Consider the following 24,731-nt stretch of genomic DNA (forward strand, 5'->3'; position numbering starts at 1 on the left):
ACTCTCACAAGAAAAACTAGTAAATTGAGGCTATCCTACCATACACATACAGCATAATGAAAATCCAAAACTGACCAGAAAAGACAAGAGTGCTGAGAAGGGAGAAGTATAAAGAGAGGAAGACCTAATATGAGACTGATTGGTTCAATAAAGGAAGCCACATCTGCTAGTTTCCAAGACTTGAGCAGAACTTAATGGAAAACACAATGTTGCTAAGGACAGGGGGCAGAAGAAAGAAAGAACATGAGATGTTGGTTTGCAATATCTGAGCAGAGCCATTAAAGATGTGACTTTTTGGAGATCATTAACTCATATAGTTAATCATCAGAAGTGACTTGATGGCACATGTTTGGAGTTTTTGTAATGCAGAAATATTTTGAATATGCCATACAAAGTTGCATGCTAAATCCATGGAGATACATAGCAAAATGTCCCCCTTTCTGGAGGACTGTCACTGAACTGCTTTCTTTAAAGCTAGACTGTTTTGTTTTTGTTTTACTCTTCAAAGAAAATCTGTCTTTTGACTGTTTCTGTGACCATTGCTCTCCAAATGTCTCCCTTCCCAGCCCATGAAGCTGCAACAATGTACATGCTTTGGAATGCTCTTGGTGGTAAGCCTGTTCAATATATGTTCAATCTTTTAAAACAGTGGATGTGTTTCCCATTTGAAATGCCTATGAGAATCAATATTTCAGCCCTTTTAGTCTAGATTCTTTCAAAATAAAATAAAAGCTGGTGGGAACAATCATTCCCTTTCAAGATAAGCAAGATTAAGTATTTTCAATTTGTATCAGCTATTTCAAATCTGGGGGCACCTAAGGTCACTTGTGTCTTCATGGAGGGGGAGAATAGTTTTACTTTTAAAAAATCTTAACTCAAAAACCCTTTACTAAATCTCCCCAAATTTGGTACAGAGCAAGTGTAGATTATCTGCTACATCTCTGCCCAATTTGGGGCTGATCCAAAGTCCAATTTCAAAGTTTTAATTTTTGGGGGGCTGCCCCTGTGATGAAATGTACTTTTCTAATTAGAGATGGGTTATGTAGTCATGTCTTAACCATAGAGGAATCCATTTTGAGTCTGACACAGGCTAAGTTCTGGAAAATTACTAGTAGTTATTTTCAGCTTTTCTTATCGCTGCAGCTGGAGAGGAAAACACGGCAGAGTCAAAATATCTCTAACCTGAATGATAAACAATTCTTTGGTGTTGGTGGGAAAGTAAGGCGTGCCCTATGCTAATTCTTGCCTTCGTGATTGGTTGAGTATGTCAGGAGGGGGCAGGTTGGAGAAATTTACAAGAGGTTGGAAAAAGTAACTCGAGGGGTGAGAAGAGAGTTTTGGGATTCTGAAAACATGGCGTTGCATTTCTTTGATCCAAGCGAAGGAACCTAATTCAACAATATGGACTGCGTAAGAATATCGTTTGTTTACCTTAGTTTATAGTTTAGTTTTTGTTTTGTTTACTAGTTAATTTTTATAGAAGGTGCTGAACAGTTATGCTGTTGCTTAGAAATGAAACTGTAGAGAAATGTTTTCTTTGTTCTCTTAAATAAACTTATGTTGTTTAATAATTGGCCTTTCTAGTCCTTTGAACAGAACAGTTTCCCTATAGATAATTAATTTGGCTTACGTTACCAAAATTGAGTCATTAAACAGTAAAGATGGTTTCTTTTTAATAAAATCGAAACAGACTTTAAATGCAGGCTGCCAAGAGTTCATGTCCCGGGAACTGTGTTGACTCAAGCAGTTAACTTCGAATGGGAGTGAATGGAGCCTGGATTTTCCTGTTTCGTGGTTTTTGATCTCATTTATGGGACCAATAACTCACATGGTGGCGCGGTGTTACGATCCACGGGCCTGATTTGCAGCCTGATTTCAGTAGTGTTACGCCCAGGCTTTCTCTTTACACACAGTTTGCTTTGGATTTATCCAGATGCTGTGGTAAATTGAAGCTGAGGGTCAGGCACGGACTGCTTTCAGTTTGAAACAAGGCAGCAACACAGCGTGGGTTGTCCTGCTAACTGGTTAAATATTTTTTTTTCTCTCTGCTCTATTTCTTTTCATCTGAAGCCCTGGCTGAAAAGGGTCAGTTGTGGGGGCGGATTCTGTTAAAGGACTAGGTGTAAATTTCTAAAGTAACCTTTTTCGTTGCTAGGCACAGCTAAGGCACAGCACCTTATCAGGGCTGTCAGGGCAGTTTTATGGCTGGCGGTAATTGATTGCCGAAACAGTGGGAGGTTTACAGCTCAGCGGCTGCAAGCAGTCAGCATGGCTCAGCATGTTACTGAGAGGAGAACTGGCCGGAGGAAAACATCCAGCGAATTGAGGTTGTTGATGGAGGAATCGGAGGGGGAACAATCAATTGTGGAAGATTCGGTTGAAGAAGACCAATTGGATTTACAAATGGCTGGGTACCCCCAGGAGTTTGACCCACTGCCTATTCCAAGCCGGAGAAATTCCAGAGGGCGAGCGGAGGAGCAACATCCCCGACCTACAGAGGAAGCCGTTGGTGAGAATCCGTCTGGTGCGGGGGGGCGAAATCCACCCACACCGATGCCAGCGTCTGAGGAATTGACCCAGCTGGTTGCAGATCTAGTGAGATCCCAAAAGGAGTTTGTTAACACTTTGAATCAGGCTGAGAAAGTGAAGAATAAGTGCAGAGAGCAAAAAGTGCAAGAGCTGCAGGAAAAGAGAAAGGCTAAACAGGCAATTAAAGACTCTATAGCCAGTGTGGATAGGGGAAGTCTACCTAGATACCAGGAGGGCGATTGTGTGTTGAGCTTCCTTAAGAATTTCGAGCAATCTTGCCAAGATTTGGAGATACCTAGAGACTGGTTTGTCAAACTCCTTCGTTCACAAATTTGCGGTCAACTAGCCACAATAGTAGCCAAAGTGGCTGAGGAAGATTATGATTGGTCTGAATTAGTTTGGGTTATTAAACAGCGATTTGGTTATACAAAAGAGCTATTGAGGCAGAATTTTAGGAAAATCAAAAAACTGCCTAATGAGAGTTATGCAGCTTTAGCTGACAGGCTGGAATTTTTAGGAGACCAATGGCTGGACTCTTTGAAAATCAGATCTGTAGCAGATATGAGGAAGGCATTATTCATGGAGCAATTTATGAACTTGGTCCCTTTAGAGTTGAGGAGTTCTTTACTAGAGAAAGAATTTAAAGACCTCCAATCCCTTGCGCTGAGGACTGACGAATTGTTATCGTTTAGAAAGCCTGAACCAGCGCCTAGAGCCAGAGCAGAGGCGCCTAGAGCAGAGGCACCTAAGAGACAAAGCCAGCCTGACTTTAAAAAGCCTTACCATCAAGAGTATAGGCAGACTTCAACTGATCAGCGCAGGAGTTTAGCTCCAAATCAAAGCAGACCCACTTTTGCTTGTTTTAAATGCGGTGGCCCTCATCTACAAAAGGACTGTGGACTATCTCAAGGACCCCCTAGCCAAGCTAGAAAGTCAGATGTTAGGACACCAGTACCTGCGCCACGCAAATCCAAGGGAGGCACACCCAAAGTATCTCTGGTAAGCCCTAACACCCCAGAGAGTCAACAAGTACCAACTCAAAGCCAGACTGTCATGGGCACAGTGCCTAGACAGAATCAACCCAGTGGGAGTACTACCGCTTCACTAGCCAGTGATAGACAGGCAGCGGTAAATTACTATGTGCCTCAAATATTAGATGTTCGTGGAGGAGAACAAGCAGGAGCTATAAGACAGTCTCCACAGGGGAAAAAGTATACCCTGATGGACCCGGATTGCGTGATCCCTGAGTCTCAGAAAGAATGGGCTATGAAGACTTATTCTGAGGAGGTGATTTTGTATACTGATAAAGAACAGGTGGTTCTAAATGCTTACAGTGATTCTGGTGCTGAACTTTCTTCCATATCCCGAAAATTTTTGCACCCAGAACTGATTTTGGACAATTTAAGGTTACCCATTAGGACCTATGGTTCAGGAGAGGCGGGAGAACAACATATTCCTCTCGCGTTTGTGGAATTATCGTTCAAAAATTGGCGTGGTACTAAACTTTGCCTCACTCATGAGGGGAAACCTGACTTCTTGTTGGGAAATGACCTCACCTATTTGAATTTTAAGCAGAGTCAGGAAGGTCCTGATGTTAAAGTGGTCACCCGTTCCCAAACCCAAAAAGCAGAGACTGGGAGTGTTTCTGATGAAGCTGTCCCTACTACAAACTTAGACCAGCAGCAACATCTAGTGGCAGAACAAGATAATGCAGCTAATACAGAAGTGGAAATAGAGGAATCAGTGCCTATGGGGTCAGCTGAGTTTAAAGTGAAGCAAATGACTGATCCCTCACTAGCTTCCTTGAGAGCACAAGCAGATGACTATGCTCAAAACCCAATAACACAGCAAGTTAACTTTGTGTGGGGCCAGAATGGACTTTTGTATAGAGAATATCATCCCAAATCACACTTGAACATGCAACCCACACGACAGCTGGTAGTACCACAGGAATACAGACTGAGGATTCTTGAATTAGCTCATGACAATCCATCTAGTGGTCACCAAGGTGTGCAAAAAACTTTAAAAAGAATTTCTCAGCATTTTTATTGGCCTGGTATTAACAAAAATGTGAAGGACTATGTCAGTTCATGTGACTATTGCCAAAGAACCGGTTATCAGACCGATAAAACGAAGTCTGAAATGCTCTTAATGGAAATACCTGATCAAGTTTTCCAATGTTTGCAAATGGATGTCATGGGACCTTTTGTTCCAACTAAGTCTAAGAAGAAATACATCATCTCTTTCATCTGCCAAGCTAGTCGTTGGATCGAGGCCTATGCGTTGAGTAATCTAAGAGCTTCCACCATCGCACGCATCATCATAGACTTGTGCTCACGTATTGGAGTACCATCTCAGATAATTTGTGATCAGGCGGGGGCGTTTCGTAGCACCTTAATGGACAAAATTTGTGAACTTAGTGGAATAGAAATAAAATTTAGCTCCGCCTATCATCCTGAAAGTCATGGGTTAATTGAGAGAGGTCAACAAACCTTACTGAGGATGATCAAGACCATGGTACAGGTGTATGGTAACATTTGGGACGATCTGTTACCATTTGTTTTATTTGCTTATCGAAGTTCTGCTCACACTTCTCTTGGTGGTTTCTCTCCAAGTGAAGTGGTATTTGGGAGGAATCTACAAGGACCTTTGGATTTCCTGAAATCTGATTGGGAAGGTGTGGTGAAAAGCAGCACAGTTCCAGTTGCTGATTTTGTCAGAAATCTGCAAGAAAAACTGTTAGCTGTGCAAGATTTGGCTAAGGACAATTTGCTAAATGCTCAATCAACCCAGAAACTCTATCATGACAGACATTCCAGACACAGGGAATTTGATGTGGGAGATTTGGTTCTTGTTTTAAACCCCCTTAGACCTTCTAAATTAGAGGTTGGCTGGGAAGGTCCAGGGGAAGTGGTACAGAAACTGGGGAATAACAATTATTTAGTAAAAATGTTAAATTCTGATAAAAAGCCTGTAAGTTACCATGTCAATAGGTTGAAATTGTATAAAGACAGAACTGCAATGGTTTTGCAATATAAGGTTGCTTGTTATCAGTCTGAATATGAGCCTGTAGATATGCTAGCTGAATTAGAAGATGCTGGTAATTGGTCTGACAACCTTGTTTTGACAGGTACCTCACTCCAGAAGGGAAAGCTGTACCAAATCCTAGAAAAATATCAAGATGTTTTTTCAGATAAGCCAGGTTACACAAATTTGGTCAGTCATGAAATTATCACTACCGATAATCAGCCAATTCGGTCTAGTCCATACAGAGCAGTTGGTGATCATGCTCTACGGATTGAACAAGAGATACAAAAGATGTTATCTCTGGATGTAATTGAGGAGTCATCATCCCCATACTCATCTCCAGTGGTTCTGGTTTCGAAAAAAGATTCTACTGGCAAGATTCTTGATGAGATAAGGTTCTGTGTTGATTACAGGAAGTTAAACAGTGTTACTGTTTCAGATCCTTATCCATTGCCTAGAATGGATCATTTAATTGAAAAATTGGCCAAGGCAAATTTTATCAGCATAATTGACTTAAAGAATGCTTACTGGCAGCTGGATTTAGCCGAAAATTCACGAGATAAGACCGCTTTTATCACTCATGTAGGCACTTTTAGATTCAAAAGGCTACCATTTGGATTGAAAAACGCAGGAGCATCATTTCAGAGAATGATAGATAAAGTTTTAAAAGGTCTACCTTTTGCTAGTGCTTATCTTGATGATGTTGCTATTTTCAGTTCTGATTTTGACTCTCATATGTCTCATGTTGAAACTGTGTTGTCTAGAATTCATCAAGCTGGCCTTACTGTCAAAGCTAGTAAATGTCAATGGATGAAAGGGAAAGTCACATATTTGGGTCATTTGGTTGGTCAAGGTGAAATTCATACTCTGCAAGCCAAAGTTCAAGCTATCAATGATTGGCCTATTCCAAAAACCAAGAAACAAGTGCGTTCATTTTTAGGTGTAGTTGGCTATTACAGGAAATTCATCCCTGATTTCAGTGAATTGGCTACACCTCTGACAGAGCTAACTAAGAAGAGACAGCCTGTCAAAGTTAATTGGACCCCCGAGTGCCAAGGGGCTTTTGAGGCCTTAAAAGCGAAGATTATTCATGCCCCTATACTGAAATCACCTGATTTTGATAAGCCTTTCATTTTGCAAACCGATGCTTCAGAATTTGGATTAGGAGCTATTTTGTTACAGCAAGGGGAGGATGGGAATCTATATCCTATCTCATACTTCTCTAGAAAGCTCTTGGAAAGAGAGAGACATTATGCAATCCATGAAAAAGAGGCTCTTTCTATATATTGGTCTCTTAATCTTTTAAGACCTTATCTATGGGGGCGTAAATTTACACTCCAAACGGATCATAGAGCCTTAGTCTGGTTACAAAAGATGAAGTCTCAGAACCAAAAATTGTTAAGATGGAGTTTAGCATTACAGGATTTTGATTTTGAAGTTCAACATATACCTGGAAAGCTAAATGTGGTGGCAGATGGACTTTCCAGGATGTACTGTGAAGATCCAGATGTTCCTGACCGCTAAAGAAGATGGAAGACGGTTGGAGTAGTTACTGTGGCTAATACACTAACGTGCTTGCTTCCTTTTTGTGTATCTGAATGGTGTGCCAAAAGATTGTATTGCTGTTATTGTTTGTTATAATCCATATATAATCATTTACTTCTAGTTGTTTTATCAATTTACTTCAAATTAGCTCAGAATAACTGTTCTGAATTTAGAAGAAATTTAGCGGGGGTGTGTGATGAAATGTATTTTTCTAATTAGAGATGGGTTATGTAGTCATGTCTTAACCATAGAGGAATCCATTTTGAGTCTGACACAGGCTAAGTTCTGGAAAATTACTAGTAGTTATTTTCAGCTTTTCTTATCGCTGCAGCTGAAGAGGAAAACACGGCAGAGTCAAAATATCTCTAACCTGAATGATAAACAATTCTTTGGTGTTGGTGGGAAAGTAAGGCGTGCCCTATGCTAATTCTTGCCTTCGTGATTGGTTGAGTATGTCAGGAGGGGGCAGGTTGGAGAAATTTACAAGAGGTTGGAAAAAGTAACTCGAGGGGTGAGAAGAGAGTTTTGGGATTCTGAAAACATGGCGTTGCATTTCTTTGATCCAAGCGAAGGAACCTAATTCAACAATATGGACTGCGTAAGAATATCGTTTGTTTACCTTAGTTTATAGTTTAGTTTTTGTTTTGTTTACTAGTTAATTTTTATAGAAGGTGCTGAACAGTTATGCTGTTGCTTAGAAATGAAACTGTAGAGAAATGTTTTCTTTGTTCTCTTAAATAAACTTATGTTGTTTAATAATTGGCCTTTCTAGTCCTTTGAACAGAACAGTTTCCCTATAGATAATTAATTTGGCTTACGTTACCAAAATTGAGTCATTAAACAGTAAAGATGGTTTCTTTTTAATAAAATCGAAACAGACTTTAAATGCAGGCTGCCAAGAGTTCATGTCCCGGGAACTGTGTTGACTCAAGCAGTTAACTTTGAATGGGAGTGAATGGAGCCTGGATTTTCCTGTTTCGTGGTTTTTGATCTCATTTATGGGACCAATAACTCACAGCCCCCATTTTTAGAATTGCCTTAAAGAATGCTGATTTGCTCTCCTGAACAATAACACAGCTGTGCCACCATGCACCTGCAATTTACTGTCTTAAAGCATAGATATTTATAACAAAAAGAAAATGAAAAACATGGTGACATATTAAAGACTAGCAAATCTATTTCAGTGTCAAAAGCATATTGTTTCCTAGATGGAAACAGGGATGTGGTAATCTCAAGGTCTGCAAGTTTCTGTGAACATGAGAATTGGGATAGGGTTCATGCTAACTCTCAAGTTTACATCCCTATCACAGACATAGGAAGAAGTGAGGAAAGGCAGTTAGAGCCAAGAGAAGAGGCTGAAGAGAGCATGAGCCGGAGCACATCAGAAGAAGAAGAGGATGATGGACAGTGTAGTGAGGCAGAAAGTGAGGTAGAAATTAAGGTAGAGCCACAAATCCCCAGGAGATCTGAGAGGGTTAACAAAGGTATTCCTCCTACAAGGTTTGATGTAGGGGAAATTAAGGTATGCTATGTTTACCAGGAGCCCAAAAGCTTTGAGGAAGTAATGTTACGTCCAGAAGAAGAGAAAAAGAAATGGCAGGAGGCCACGAGAGAAGAAATGAGGTCAATGGATGAACACAAAATTTTCACAGAGACTAGGCTGCCACCAGAGCATAAGGTAATTGGCAGCAAATGGGTTTTCAAAAGAAAATTACTGAACAATGGGGATTTCAGATACAAAGTGAGGTTGGTGGCTCAAGGTTATACACAAAAGAAACATGTACACTATGATGAGGTGTTCTCACCCACAGTAAAGGCAGAAACTATGAGGGTGGCTTTAACTCTGGCAGCGTCCAGAAATTATATCATAAATCAATTTGACATAACAACTGCATATTTGAATGTTGGTTTAAAGGAGGAACTGTATATGGCACAGGCACCTGGCTTTGAAGGCTCAAAACCAGGAATTGTTTATTGACTGAATAAGGCCATTTATGTGTTAAGACAATCAGCTAGAGACTGGAACCAATGTTTACATTTAGCTGTGGTTGTTGTGGGTTTTTTGGACCCCCTCACCACTGCAGGAGTATACCGGATACCTTGCAGTTGTGACCAGGTATATATTGGAACCACAAAACAAAGCATCCACACCAGAGTCAAAGAACATGAGAGACACTGCAGACTAAAACCAGAAAAATCGGTAGTAGCTGAACATGCCCTAAAACAAATTGGACATGAAATTCTATTTCAAAATACTGAACTACTGGACAACACCAGCAATCATTACGTCAGACTGCACAGGGAAGCCATTGAAATCCACAAGCACCAGCAGAACTTCAACAAAAAAGAGGAAAGTGTGAAGCTCAACAAAACTTGGCTCCCAGCTCTCAAAAATACAGTGTGCAAAAGGTCAACAAACTCTACCCAGCCGCAAGGACAGAGGATCACTACACACAAAAGACCAGCTAATGACACCCATCAACCACAGTGACAGATAATCTCTTCTCCTTAGCACAACAATACACCCAGAACAAGACACACTAATCACCCATCTCCCGAAAAAGACAAAAGTCTATCTCACAGCCATAAATACTGCACTCCCAAGCCAACTACACCAGAGCACAGAGTGCTGTCCTCTGAAGATGCCGGCCACAGATGTGAGCAAAGCCAGTTCCCTGGGAAACTGTTTGCTATGGGACAGAGAGGATTCTGAGTGAGGAAACTCCTTAAACAGGCAAAACCGGGTCCATGAGCTTTACCCAAGGCAGTACCTCCCCTCATTCACCAAGTCTGACCCGATTTCTTTGAGAGCCAAGATATACACATGAGCTCTAGGGACATTGAATTTTCCTAGCACTCAGGAATATAATGGACCCAAGGTAGCGTTACTTTTCTGTGGCCTTGTAAAGAATAACTAATTAGGTAAACCAAATTAGGTAATTGTAGCATTTGTTCTATTCAAGAAGACTAACTCCAGATCTTAAGTATATTTTGTTTTATTAGAAAAATAAAGTTCTGAAAGAATAAAGTTTATGCAAAAGCTAAGCATATGTACACATTTCCATCTCATCCAGTTAGATAAGAAACTGGACTCCTGCTAGAACAAACAAACATAACAAACTTACTAACTAAAGAAATTGGGAAAGGCAAGCTACCCCTCTACTTAAGCAAAAATCTACATCTTAAAATAATACTGTAAATCCCATTGTCCATAGTCCAATCAAGAACATACCAATCTTCTGGAAAATCCAAAATCCATTAGTCCATTAGGAAAAGCACTCTGCTAAAAACCATCAAACAGAAATAAGTCCCTTCTGTGTCTTTCAACCGTCCTCCATGTTCACTTTCTCTCTCCTTCTGCCATTTACTCCCGCCTTCTTCTTCACAGCTAACAACCAATCAGGGGTAAGGAAAAAAGTAACTTGTCCCACCCCATCTTCTCATGAGAACTCAAGTTGTTATCATTCTAAGCACCTGGAATGTTATGTCTTTCTCATCCCCCTTTCCAGGCCTATGTTACTAAGGTAACCAGAGAACGGTCAGCCTGGCCAGTTTCTGTGAAGCAAAACTGCCTTTTGGAATTTTCCACTTTCAAGCACACACAGAGACCAAAATGGATTCTTTTAGGCTAACTTCATAACTACAAATCCCATCAATAAATCACTTTCTAGCTTTTCTGGGTCAGAATATCCCCAACATTTCACCTGTTGTGGAAGTTATGAGTGATGAGGATGAGGAAGAAAGTGAGGAAGATGAAGCAGATATAAAGATTAGCCCAGAGGAGTTGCTTGAGACAGTGTTAGCTCATTACCCAAGAGTTTTTTCTAATTTGCCTGGAGAATCTAGCATGGTTGAGCACGTTATTAAAATCAAGGGTAACTTGACTGTTGTTCCTAACCCTAATTACACAGACGGGACTAATGTCAACATTGTGACTAAAGCTATTGGAAAACTGATTCATGATCGAGTGATTGAACCATGTCAATCACCTTCCTACCATTCGATTTTGGTTTTGCCAAGTGAAGATTCAACTGACATTAGTGTGGAAATAGATTTCAGCCAATTGAACCAGCTCACCGAATCAGACAGTGTTCCTACACCTAACGTGGAGATATTAGCAGACATGGTTGCTAACGCTGATTGTTTGTCTACATTATGGATCCAAGCAGGTGCTTATCAGATCTTAATCAGGGAGGAAGACCATCGCTATACATCATTCGCTTGTTCTATGGGAAATTTCCGTCTTAGAAAAATGTCACCTGGATTGAAAAATATCTGTCTTACTTTTCAGAGATTTGTTAATGAGTTGATTGAAGACTTGTATTTCGCATTTGCTTATGTAAATCAAATTGTAATTCATAGTTCTGACCCCGGGACACATGTAAGACACATAGAGACAGTACTTCGCAGGATGCGTTGTGTGGGGTTGAAAATTCAAAAGAGTAAACTATGTCTAGATGGGCGGCATATAAATGCAATAAATAAATAAATAAATAAAATTTGGTTTGAAGGGAGAATGCCTTACCTAAAATACTGGATTGGGCCTAGTTATTCTCTACCTGAGTATCTCAGAGTGAAAGCCCATACCTACTGAAAGAGAACAGATCCTTGCATTTCTAAGATTGGTTGACCATTTCAAAGAATACATTGCTGACTACAGTAAATTGGTGTTGCCACTGAAAAGACTAGTAAGGAGACCGAGATCTGTTGAGATTGAGTGGACACAAGATTGTAACAATTCCTTTGCGACTTTAAAACAGTTGACTGGTGAAACATTAGGAAGAACAACCTTCAGAACATGGCCAAAGAGCCCAAAGAACCCACAACAACCGTTAGATCCCGGCCGTGAAAGCCTTCGCGAATACATTTTACATTTAGCATTAGAAAAACTAAATTATAGAAATAGTCTGGCTCATCCATGTCTGTATACAAAGGGGTGTGCAAATGAGCTAAATATCATTTTGGCGTATGTTGACAAATGTTTTATGATGAAGGATAAGAGCCAAATAGACTTGTTTGAGAAGCAGTTGTAGAAAGAATTTAAACTGAAAAACTTAGCCCCAATATAAAATTATTTAGGGGTGCAAATACAGAAACAAAATAAAGGTTTTGTATTAAGCCAAAAGATGAAAATTGAACAAATGTTGGAAAAGTACAATATGCAAGAGAGCAAAAGTATACAGACCCCTGTGGTTATGGATTTTCAAAAGTCTGAAGCAGAAAGCAAAGAATTTGAAAATCAGGAAATTTATCAATCTGCGATTGGCAGCCTAATGTACTTAGTAAACTGGACTAGGCCAGACATTGGAGCAGCAGTAAATATATTGAGTAGACATGTGTTTAGGTACTTGAATGGAACAAGTGTCAGATGCCTGGTAATAAAACCTTCAAAAGAATTAAAATTGATGGCCTGTGTAGACAGTGATTGGGAAAATAATGAAACTGATAGAAAAATCAATGTCTGGATTCACAGTGTTATTTGCAAATGTGTTGGTAGGGCAGAAATCTATAAAACAAAGTTCCATCGCTACTTCAACAGCTGAGGCTGAATTTGCTGCTTTGTCAGAATTGTGCTCAGAAATAATATGGTATAGACAAATGATCCAAGATCTAAGGGTTGAAGCATGTAATGCAATAAAAGTGTTTGAGGATAACACGACTTGCATCCACATGGCAGTGACGGAAAAGATGAGAAACAGACGTAAACATGAGGGACCGGCTTGACGCCATGATGAGACAGCAGCAGGAGGATGGAGCTCTGTCTCCTGAGTTGAATTCTGACCTGTTTGGGACACCCCAGGATGTCGAAACCACCCCGAAGAGGTGGTGAACTGGGGGAGGAAGCCTGTTGATCACAGGGGGGACGGCGGTCATCCCTGTTTGATCCAGGAAACTCCCCAATCAGCCAACAGGCAGAAACAAACAGCTAGGAAGCTTGCCAAGTTGTCAGCAGATGGCAATAAGAGGAGCAACAATCAGCTATTCAACATCAGTGTTATTATTGGGTGAGATATAATTTTACAACTAATTGCTTATGATTACCCCTGGAGAAGACAATTCCTATATATAGAAAAAAGAATCTTCTATCAATCTCATCATTCATAGAGCGGCAGAAAATCTGGAGAGAGGGATGCAAAGTTGATGCAAAGAAAATAATTTAAAGATTAATGGGATATTAAAATTTCTTCAAATTCCCCAAGATGGCGCCGGTGGCACATGGATAGTGATTTTACTCCCGCAGCCCCGGTTTGTTTTTCCTACTTTCCTTTCTTTTCCCTCACACTTTTCTGCCTGTCTTTGTTCTTTTCAAATTTAAATTACTTCCCCCTTCTGAACTGTCTCCCTCCCTCCCTTATTTACGGCACTGAGAGGGAGCTTGGAAGCTTGGAAATCCCCTGTGGAGTGAGAGAGGGCCGCGGAGAGAGAGAGCTATATCAGCCGACCGACACAAGAGCAAACGGGGTGAGCTGAGTCAGGCGGAGCCGGAGCTCAGAAGGCGGGGGTTGCTTCTAGACTGCTCGTCAGTGCTCAGAGTCTATCGCTTCAGCTTTATTTCCATCTGGAGGCACCTTTGCAGAGACTCCGACTAACCCTGTTTCATCTGGAGGTAACTTAGAGGAGTTTCTGTGAACTGGGGACTAGAGACTGCTGCAGTAGGTCTGGACTGTATGCCTGGAAACTGTGGTTGCTGAGGGTGTCTGCGAGGAGCGTTGGAACGCTGCGCCATGTTTAACACCCGGAGAGTAACCCTTTCTTCACCTTCCCTCTCCTCAATCTGTTTTTGGTGCCTCAATGACGAAGTTATCACAGCTGGCTCTCAAGGTTGGACAATGGCAGGCTTCCTTCCAGCTTTGGCAGTAGTGACTCTGATTCTATGAGTTTCTTTGTGGACGCTGTATCCACCATTAAGATCTGGGAGCCCTGCTCTTGCTCTAAGACTCGTATACCAACACCACCATTAATACCACCAGGACGATTAACATCAAAAAGGACAAGATTACATAGTAAAGGAGGACAGTTCAGAAATATATGTTGGGGGACAATCACTGTGGGATTTTTATAATTGTTTTTTCCCTTTCCCTTTTCCTTTTATTGTTAATATGTAATCCTTTAATTTAATTGGTATTAAGTTTATATTACAATTGGGTTATGCATTTTTATTATATGCTTATTAAGTAATTTATATAATTTGATTGCACCATTTTCTGTTAATTTTGATATTTTGATTTTGTATTTATTTCTCAATTGTTTTTTTCTCTCTTACTTTTCCCCCTTTTCTTCTTTTCTTTGTTCCTTTTCCCTTTTTTCTCCCTGATATGGATTGGAAGGCCTGCCCCCCCAGCGAGGGGCCTTTTAAGATCTCTGTGACTACGGGTAATGGGAGGTATAGCGTCGGCGCAGTCCCTACTCGTGTTAGAAGAACAAGGAACAGATGTTTGAAGGCTGTTCATTGTTCTGAGACTGTGACCAACGCCCAATATCGAGGTAACCAGTTCAGCCAGCCTTCCACTCTATCCCTGCTGCTGTTGAATGCCAGGTCTGTGTGCAAGAAATCCCAGGTAATTTGTGACCTTATCCTGGAGGAGGACGCAGACCTGACAAGCATAACCGAGACGTGGATTGGCGGGGAGGGGGGTCCTCCCCTGGCTCTCATCTGTCCGCCCGGTTATGCCGTCCAGCACCAGGGTAGACGGGAGGGGCGGGGGGGGAGTAGCCATTGTGTATAAACCCAGCTTACAGGTTACCAGACACTCCTCGGTGGTAAGGCCGGGTCTAGAGGCACTCCACGTGTCGGTTGGGGCCAGGGATGGAATTGGGATTTTGCTGTGTTATCGCGCTCCCTGTAACCCAGCGATTTCCCTTCCGGAGCTGGCCGACTTTGTCTCCGCGGCACTGTTGGGATCCCCAAGGCTTCTGGTCTTGGGTGATTTCAACGTGCATGCGGGGGCAGAGGTTACCGGGCCAGCTCTTGAGTTCCTGGAAACCATGGCTTCCTTGAACATGTCCCAACATGTAAACGGCCCCACCCACGTGGGTGGCCATACGTTGGACCTGGTCTTTTCCACCAACTGGAGCGAGTGTGGTCTGGTGCGTATGAGAAAGAAGTCATGGGGTGCAACAGGACTGTTTGCCTAGTAACGAACTCTGATTGGATGACATCGTGGGAAGGTGCGATAAGCCCTTGCCAGTTACTCTTGAAAAAGGAACTTTTTGCCTATGGACATTGTCTTTCCAGACCGATCCTTCAGTCATTCGTGACACATGGGACTAACCTTTACTATACTGGATTACCTATGGACTTATGGGATTTTTTCCCTAAGGACTATGCATGGACTATTTTCTATGGACTGTTCTATGGAATATTCTTTAGGGACTTCTTTTCTTGGAATACTCCATATGGACTATGCTCTTGTAATTTTGTAAGGACTATGGTACATTTACTGGATTTGACTTTTCTAAGGACAATGGGACTTTTACTGAATCTTTCTTTTTAGTACAGGATTCTTGTTCTACAGGATCACTGAGGACTATAGCCTTTTTATAACCTACTTGGATTATTTTGTTTTTACTAATGATTTCCTGGACTGGAACTGTTTTTATTCTTTTTAATGGCTTTTTGTGTTTTTGTAAGGTTTTTGAACTCTTTTCTATTTTTCATGTTTTCTTTGCCTCACTACATCTTTGTAACTAAACAGCACAATGCTAGTTTATTTGCTTTGGTTTAATTTGGCTTTGATACTTAGTAACATGCTTATTCTTTAATAAAATAAAGATTATAAAACTCAATTGGTTTTCTGAACAGTACACTTGTCATAGGGTCATCTGAGAGTGCTGCCTCGGCCTAGCTTACTTAGAGTCCTGTCAGTGGTGCAAGTTAAGTCTAAGGACTACAAAGCCCACTTGACCTTTTCACAATAATATCTGAGAGTACAAGGGTGTTGTTATGTGGGCAGATCTGTGAGAAGGAGTGTTGTATCATGGCTAGCTGAGTTTGGACTCACTCAGCCCATTTTAGCATGTGCAAACTCCTGATTGCTCTCTGTCCAGGCTTACACGTGTTTTTGGACCCGTGTTTGCTGACAACACCCAGCTCTACATCTCCTTCACTCCAACTGCAGGTGATGCCGTCCTGTCCCTCCAGCGCTGCCTGGGGGCTGTACTGGAGTGGATGCAGGAGAACGGGCTGAGGCTGAACCCGGACAAGACGGAGGTCTTGAGGGTGGGTGCCCCCACTGTTGGCGGCTTGGGCGACTCCCTCTCGTTTGGGGGGGTGACTCTTGCCGCAAAGAGTGGGGTTCGCAGTCTGGGGATCCACCTGGACCTGGGGCTCTCCAAGGAGACTCAGGTGGCGTCCGTGGTCCGCACCGCCTTTTTTCATCTCTGGCGGATAGCCCGGCTGCGACCCTATCTCGATGTGGGGGCGCTCACCACCCTGGTCCATGCGCTCGTACTCTCAAGATTAGACCACTGTAACGCGCTCTACGTGGGGCTACCTTTGAGGCTGACGCGGAAACTCCAAGTGGTGCAGAATGCGGTGGCCAGACTCCTAAGTGGAGCTCGAAGATACCATCACATTTCTCCTATTCTGGCCGCGCTGCATTGGCTGCCTATTCGGTTCCGCGTTGACTTCAAAGTTCTGACGCTTACGTTTAAAGCCCTAAACGGTTTAGGGCCTCGATACTTGGCGGAACGCTTACTCCCACCCAGTTCTACCCGTGTCACCCGAGCGAGTCAGGAGGTGAGGCTGAGGAGCCCGACGCCGAGGGAGGCCCGGAAGGAAAAGACAAGAAACCGGGCCTTCTCGGCGGTGGCTCCTCGCCTCTGGAACAACTTACCTCCTGACATTCGCGCTGCTCCCTCGCTGGGTATTTTCAAGAAACAACTGAAAACATGGATGTTCAGGCAGGCCTTCCCCCTTTCTACCTAATACCTTCTTTTTCTGTTATAATATATCCCGTTTCTCGCCATATTTGGGAAAAAAATTTTATTCTATCTTTTAATTTATGTAAATTATTAGTTGTGATGTGGTTTGTTATATGTTTATTTTTAAAGTGCATGTTGTAAGCCGCCTAGAGTGGTCACAATTGACTAGATAGGCGGGGTATAAATGAAATAAATAAATAAAAATAAAATAAATATTAACTACTAATTTATATACATTTAAAATATATTTTAAGAATATTATAATTTGGCGTTATAAATCTCAAGAAACTTTCTCGTAAGCTATTACTAGTTAAGTCTGGAGTTATCTTATATTTTGGCTACCTGAAGTCTTTTGGCATAATGCCCAGAACAGTGACCTTGAGCACTCTACTGCTGTTTAAAGCTTGGAAACCTGTTTTTTATTTCCTTTTGATTTTTTTCATGTCTGGCTGGAACATAGACAAATTAACCCTAAAATGGATCTTTTAAAACTATACTTTGAGAATCAGTATATTGGGCCAAAGTGAACTTTTTGGAACCACCTCCAGGGACTTGGAATTTCAGTTTTGGCCAATGCAGAATTGCGGCTACCAGGATATGGATACAAAGACTGAATTGGACTGTGATATTTGGGGGTTTTGAACCTCGGTTCAGGCCTATTTGGCCAAAGTAGATCCTCTGAAACTGCCCCAGGAGCTGGAAGTGTTTGTGTTTGACTAGCTGGCGTAAACCTATGGGAATTAGGCCATCAGGCCACGGATACAACCATTGCATTGTACCTTGGTACTTTGAGGGTTTAAATTTTGGTTCAGGTCTATTTGACCAAAGCAGACTCTTTGAACTGACTCTGGAGACTTGGAATATCTATTTGGCTGGCATCAATTTGCCAGGGATCAATTAGGCCACAGATACAATAATCAAACTGGACTGTGAAGACTTGGGGGTTTCGAATCTTGGCTTAAGCTCTTGGGCAGCTGGAACAGAATGGCACAACAAGGACAATTTTTGGATGAAACAAAATCTACCCTTCAAGCAATACAGAAATAGTGAGATCCCACTACCAAGAGGCAAAATTATTCAATGAACATCTGAAGAATTATAGTCAACAAGAGACAGGGAATAACGAAAAAGGAAATGAGAGTGTGCCAGATTATGTATGCCAATCAAAACAGGAGCTGGAGGAAATTAATGGGGAAAACCTAAGAGAAACAACTTCAATCTTGGATCCGAGGAGAGTATTAAGGGAAGACAAGGGGAGAAAATCAGCAAATTTTATTTTAAAAAGCCTGGAAGATCTATTGAAGATAGACCACATGCATAAAGATCTAGTGGAGATAAATCAGATGCACAAAATGATTTCAGAGGGCATGAAAGATGGCAGAATGCTTAGAGAGACAGAAACAAAAAGTAAAAAAAGGGAAATAAGAGAGGGAATTACTTAGAAAGATGAAAAATGGAAAAATAGAAACGGGGCCCTTAATGTTGAAAATAATGTATATTTTTAAGTTCAGGAATTGTAAAGGAGCATATCCTTTATATTAAAAAGGAGAAATAAATTGAAATAAGGGAGCTCTAACCAGGGTAAGGATGTAATATGGTGGGTTTTCTTTTTAGGTAAATTAAACTAGATATAAGGTTGGGGCACGGATCTGGAACTACTTTTATTAAGAATGTTATTAGAAGATCTTGAGAATATTGTACACTATGAAAATAATATTATGATAGTAGCCAATATTATATACTAAAATACGCACATGAATGGTTTGAATGTTTGAAAGATGTCTGGAATTCGGGGGGACAACTGGGAAGACACTGAGATGTAAAAAACAAATAATTGTAAGCAAATCATGTAACATGATGTTTGACAAGCACAAATCAAATGTAGAGTGAAAAACTAATAACATGTATTTTTTAAAAAAGAAACAGAAGTAAACAAGTGGACATCAAATAGCATAATGTCAGAGAAACAATAAGAGAAAAACTGATAAAAGTTACAGTACTGTGAAACAGAGAGAAACATTGCTGACATTATGACGAAACCCTTAAGGGCACAAAGACATATAGAGATAACCAAGGAAATGGGTATGAGTTTTGCTCAGGTGTAAATTAGGAGGGGTGTCAGAGTATAAAATTTACAGGCCTGAGCAGAACAAATGTCCTAATGAGCAGCCATGATGATTAGGTGTGTCAAAATGCTGAGTCACTGTGACTCAGGAGGGCTGGCTCAAACATGATGCAACATCTGTGCTGATTGGACACAGCCAGATGCATAAGTGTATATATGTGGACTGTGCAGAGAAGATGTATTCCTGCTCTTCTGATGAAATCATGGTGCCATGCTGTCACTCTGTATACAGTGGTGCCCCGCATAACGAGCGCTTCGTTTAACAACGAATCCACACAGCCATGTGTTTTTTGCAATTGCAAAAGTGATTGCATTGCAATGTTTTAAATGGTAAAACACTGCTTTGCGATGATCGGTAAGCATTTCACTTACCAATTTTTGCATAGCGATGTTTTTAGAACAGCTGATCGGCGGTTCCAAAATGGCCGCCGGGTAAATAAAATGGCCGCCCACTGTGTTTTTGCTTGTATTCCTCGCTTACCGGGCAGCAAAAATGGCAGCCGCATGGAGGATTTTCGCATAACGGTGAGTTTTTTGCCCACAGGAACACATTAAACATGTTTTAATACATTCCTATGGGCTTCTTTGTTCCGCATAGCAACGAATCTGGATAGCGATAATTTTTCTGGAACGGATTATCGTCGCTATGCGGGGCACTACTGTAATTGTAAATATCCTGTAAATACACGTCTGGTGGTAGAAGAAGTTGATCGTGTCTGTGTGAGTCATTTTGCACAAGGACCTTGAAGTTACTCTGCTAAGATTTTCCGCGTGTTCACGCACTAACAAAATCCTAGTGGGATTTTATTGTGGAGTTACTGAAAACACATTAAGGCACAGTGGCAAATTACAGAGAATTAATATGGCATCAGTCATATGTCTAGCTGACTACTGGTCAAATGTTAATCATGGGACTAAGTCATTATCGGCACCTTGTTAAGTAGCTGCAGTTCACCACTACAATTTATGGAATTGTGCATCTGCCTAAGCTTCTGCCTAGTGTATGCAGTGGAAAGGGGAGAAATGGCGAAAGAGTATACCGGCAGCAGGGCTGCAAGATACCTTTCATTGCCTTTGGTCCTGAAATCCTATTGGCAGTTAAACTGGGTTATTGGGCTTGACACACCAAAAATCTAAGTCACTATAATGCGTTTTAATGGATACAAATCTCATTTGAGAGGTCTCTGACCAAAAGAAATAAACATGTGGCAATAGCAGCATGCTAGTCCTACTTCTCCACCATCACTTTGTCCACACAAAAAGCAATGAGTCTGAAGCAGAAAGCCTCTGATACCAGCCTGTCAATCAGTGACCGAAATTTGAACAGTTTCTTTCAAAGATAAGTCCATCACTATAGCTACTGCTGTACATCTCTAGGGCTTTTGAAATAGGCTTGACAACCAGCTTTCTCTCTCCCTACTTTATATTTCCCAGAAACAGGGCCAGACAGAAGACATTTTGCTGCTGGAGGCAAAAGACAAGATCTGCCCCCATGCATTCTATATACAGAAATCTGAATTGGTAGTTATGAATTTCACTTTGAAACTCAGAATGTAACAGCACTCTCCACCACACCTACAGCAATAGTACAGTTTAGAAAGTCCAGGCAAGGTCAAGGACCTCTATCTTCCAACAGAGGGGGACAGTTTGAGGACTGATGCTGCTGCCCCGAGGCAGCCTTAGATTCCCTCTCTGCTGTCCAAAACAGTACTTCTCTGCTGTCCAGTGGCAGGGTTGGCCCTGCCCAGAATCAGGTCATGTGCAGCAAGGGAGATGGATCCACTAGTACAAGGGTGGGCAAGTCAGATGTTCAACTAGCATGTGAGTGCAGGCCACCAGCATCCAGAGGTCACCAGCTGCCCATTAGCAGAAAAATTAACTAGTTAATTCATCAGATGCTCTCTTTCCCTTGATTTAAATATATGGTAATTGTGAGGAAAAGACTGGAGTTTCCAGGAAGAAAAGCAGTCCTCCTCTTGCTCCACCTGAGCTGGGAAATGGGGAGGCTGAACAACAGCAAGAAGGGAGCAGCTTCCTACTTCTGATAATGTAACATTTAACATACCGTCATGTTTTTATGCTATTAAATGTAATGTATTGTATTCCACTATGTCTCCCACTATATTTTACAGTATTTTGTTTTGCATTTTTTAACTTATTGATGTTACATTTTGTTATTCTATTATTCTTCTGTTCAGTTGTAAACCATCCAGAGTGGTCTTAGCTGCCAGAATGGTGGCATATAAATAAATAAATAAATAAATAAATAAATAAATAAATGAATGAATGAATGAATGAATGAATGAATGAATGAATGAATGAATGAATGAATGAATGAATGAATGAATGAATAGGTAGGTAGGTAGGTAGGTAGGTAGGTAGGCAGGTAGGTAGCTAGCTAGCTAGCTAGCTAGCTAGACAGGGAAAATCTGAAACTTGCTGTCAGAGCAGACAGAACTGAGTGTGATGGACTCATTGTCTGATTCCATATAAAGCAGTTTCCATCTCCACACAAATTACTTCTGTTTGTTTTGGTTTTGCCTGCTGCTTTACTTGCTTAGTTTTTGTCTACTGAACTATTTATTCCTGATTTAGTGTTCATTTTTAATCATTTAAAAGGTTTGACTTAATTAAAATTTTTGCCATGGGCTGACACAGAAAGAAAAGTTTAATATAGCCATGGCTATGCAGATTCCCCACTGCCCCTTCTTTGGCCTGTCCAAAGTCTAGTTATTAAAATCCAAGGTGAACCATAAGTACAAAGTGATTCCAACAGGGAAGAAAAGCAATTTTGTTCACGGTAAGTGATCTTCTATTGCACTGCACTCTTGTGCACAGATCAAAATAGGACTCTTGTTTTGATATGACTGTTGACAAGATTCTCTCATTTAAAACATATTATTTATTTGTACCCTGCATATCTATCAGAACAGCTGACATGGAGAGGATTATACATTAATAATTTAAAGCAAACCTTGCAATGTAACAATACAAGACAACATAAAATAACAGAGTACAGGAGTAAATTTACAGTGGTGCCTCGCTTAACGAGCGCCTCGTATAGTGACGAATCCGCATAGCGATCCCTTTTCCAGGATCGCTAATGCAGAGGCATCGTGTCGGCCTCTATGGCCGAAACTCGCATAGCGAAGATCGGTAAGCGTTTCGCTTACCGACCTTCGCTTTGCGACCCGTGGATCAGCTGTTCGGTGGGTCAAAAATGGCTGCCGGAACAGCCGAAATGGCCGCGCGCAGCATTTTCGCGCCCTCCCCTCGCTTACCGAGGGCGTGAAAATGGCTGCCGGCTATGGGAAGACTTCATTAAACGGTGAGTTTTCTGCCGATTTGGAACGCATTAAACGATGGCTTTTTTTGTTCCGTTTAACGAAGTATTCACATAGCGAAGGTTAATCTGGAACGGATTAACCTCGCTATGTGAGGCACCACTGTATTTTAAAACTGTAGACAGAATGCATGCAGTGATCCTGCAATGAAATGCTGCAGTGCAGGGTGCTCCTATTCAAGCAGTGAGGGTTGGTGGTGGAATTAATGTGTGCTCTCTTCTTCATAAATGTGTCCCTTCCCAAATACAGTATCTGATTTGGGGCCATGTATAAATGTATAAATATTTGCCATGTAGTCCTACTCTTATGTCTGAGGGAGTGGACTTGTCCATGAAAGCTCAGATTAAAATATAGCAGCTAGTTTTTAAGGTGCTACAATGTTTTTGTCATCTTCATTTTTTATTTTTCTTGGTTTTTGCTTGATATGCTAGCACAGACTAACTCTTCTAAAACTACAAAAATGGTAAATGATCCAATCTGCACAGAACCCTTTTCTGTCTTTACACCCCATCTCCTGGCTTACTTTGATGGCAGCTGTTGCTATCTGAATGTGGTGGAGGCGTCTTAATGTGCTTTCACGGTCAATGAAGTAAGAGGCTGCCAGTTGGTGCAGTGTTTCCAAGGAGATGGAAATGTTAGTCCCACCACTTCCTGATGGCCCTCCAGCTTCTGCTTTCCGATTGAGCTTGTGCTTGTCCACAAAAATGGTCAGGGACTCTTCTCCTGCAAAGACATTAGGAGGTGTGATTAGTCTGTTTTGCATACAGATCAAGAAACACCTGCTTTGGCGCTCAATGAGTGTACCGTATTTTTTCATGTATAAGACTATACAGTGGACCCTTGACTTACAGACAGCTTGACTTACAGACTTTTTGAGTTACAGACTTCTCTGGCCGCAAAATTCAGGTTTGACTTGCAGCCTGAGAATTGACTTACAGACCAGAAAAAACCAAAATGGAATAAAAACGGCCTGTTACGGGATTAATTGGTTTTCAATGCACTGTAGGTCAATGGAGACTTGACCTACAGACTTTTTGACTTGAGAACCGCCTTCCAATACGGATTAAGTTCTCAAGTCAAGACCCCACTGTACTTTTGACTAAAATCTTTAGACTAAAAATTGAGGGTCGTCTTATACATGGAAGGAAGCTGAGGAGAGAACAAAAACAAGCAGGAATCAAAGCGATCCTGCAGCGCTTTGATCCCTTTCCCCCTACACTTGCTAAGCCCCACTTATTTTTCTTAATTTCGGATTAGAAAAGTGGGGGGTGTCCTTGCTATTGCCCATTCCTGTTCTTATGGCTCCCAGTGAGGACTGTTTGAAGGTGTCGCCTAGCAGCAGCCATCTCTACCTCCTCTCCCGCATTGACTACAGAAGTGAGTTGAGGAACCAGGTGATAACGAGGGTTGAGGGCTGTGGCAAGTGGGAGGGAAAGGTGGGGGACTTCCATGAATAATTAACAAAACAAACAAACACAGGTGGGGCTGTGGAGTGGGCATCAATGGGTGTTACTAAAACTCACATTTCAATAAATTGTACAGGAGTTGTATATTTGAATATCTGCTTTCCATCATTTCTAGACTTTGATAATAGACTTTTACTTTCAGAGCTACCATATTTTTTCGTGTATAAGACAATACTTTTGTCTCAAATCTTTAGATTAAAAATTGAGGGTCGTCATATACACGGAAGTAAGGAGGGAGGAAAGGATCAAAGTGTGTCGATCCCTGCTTTATGCCTCCACTTTTTGCGAATAAATTGGAGGGGGAAAGCACTTTCCTCACAAGAAAGTGAGGAATCATCAAAGCACTTTGATTCCTGCTTTCCCCCACTTTCTTCCAGTACCTTATGCTTTACCAAGAAAGTGGAGGGGAAAAGCACTTTCCTCACAAGAAAGTGGAGGGGGGAAACAGAAATCATCAAAGTACTTTAATTCCTGCTTTTCCCCCACTTTCTTGTGAGGAAAGTGCTTTCCCCCTCCACTTTCTTCACAAAAAGTGGAGGGGGAAAGCAGGAATCAAAGCACTTTGATGATTCATGCTTTTCCCCTCCACTTTCTTGTGAGGAAACTTTCTTGTGAAAAAAATGGAGGGGGAAAGCACTTTCCTCGCAAGAAAGTGGAGGGGGAAAGCAGGAACCAAAGTGTTTTGATCCCTGCCTTCCCCACCCACTTTTTTTTGCAAAGAAAGAAATTTTGGGTTAGAAAAGTGGGGGGGGCGGACATTTTATACATGGG

At 41.4% G+C, this 24,731-nt stretch overlaps 1 protein-coding gene across 4 annotated transcripts in view; it reads right to left on the reverse strand.

The window, feature by feature from the left end:
* BRINP2 (BMP/retinoic acid inducible neural specific 2) overlaps positions 1-24,731 on the reverse strand; it is a 195,682-nt gene that overhangs the window by 80,390 nt on the left and 90,561 nt on the right. For all 4 annotated transcript variants that reach the window (XM_020815123.3, XM_072998200.2, XM_078392389.1 and 1 more), the window contains one exon: positions 23,018-23,217. In XM_020815123.3, the coding sequence (XP_020670782.2) occupies positions 23,018-23,217 (200 nt within the window). The remainder of the gene's footprint in view (positions 1-23,017; positions 23,218-24,731) is intronic.

This window comes from Pogona vitticeps, chromosome 4, assembly GCF_051106095.1.
Source record: "Pogona vitticeps strain Pit_001003342236 chromosome 4, PviZW2.1, whole genome shotgun sequence".
In the NCBI taxonomy this organism is placed as follows: Eukaryota; Metazoa; Chordata; class Lepidosauria; order Squamata; family Agamidae; genus Pogona; species Pogona vitticeps.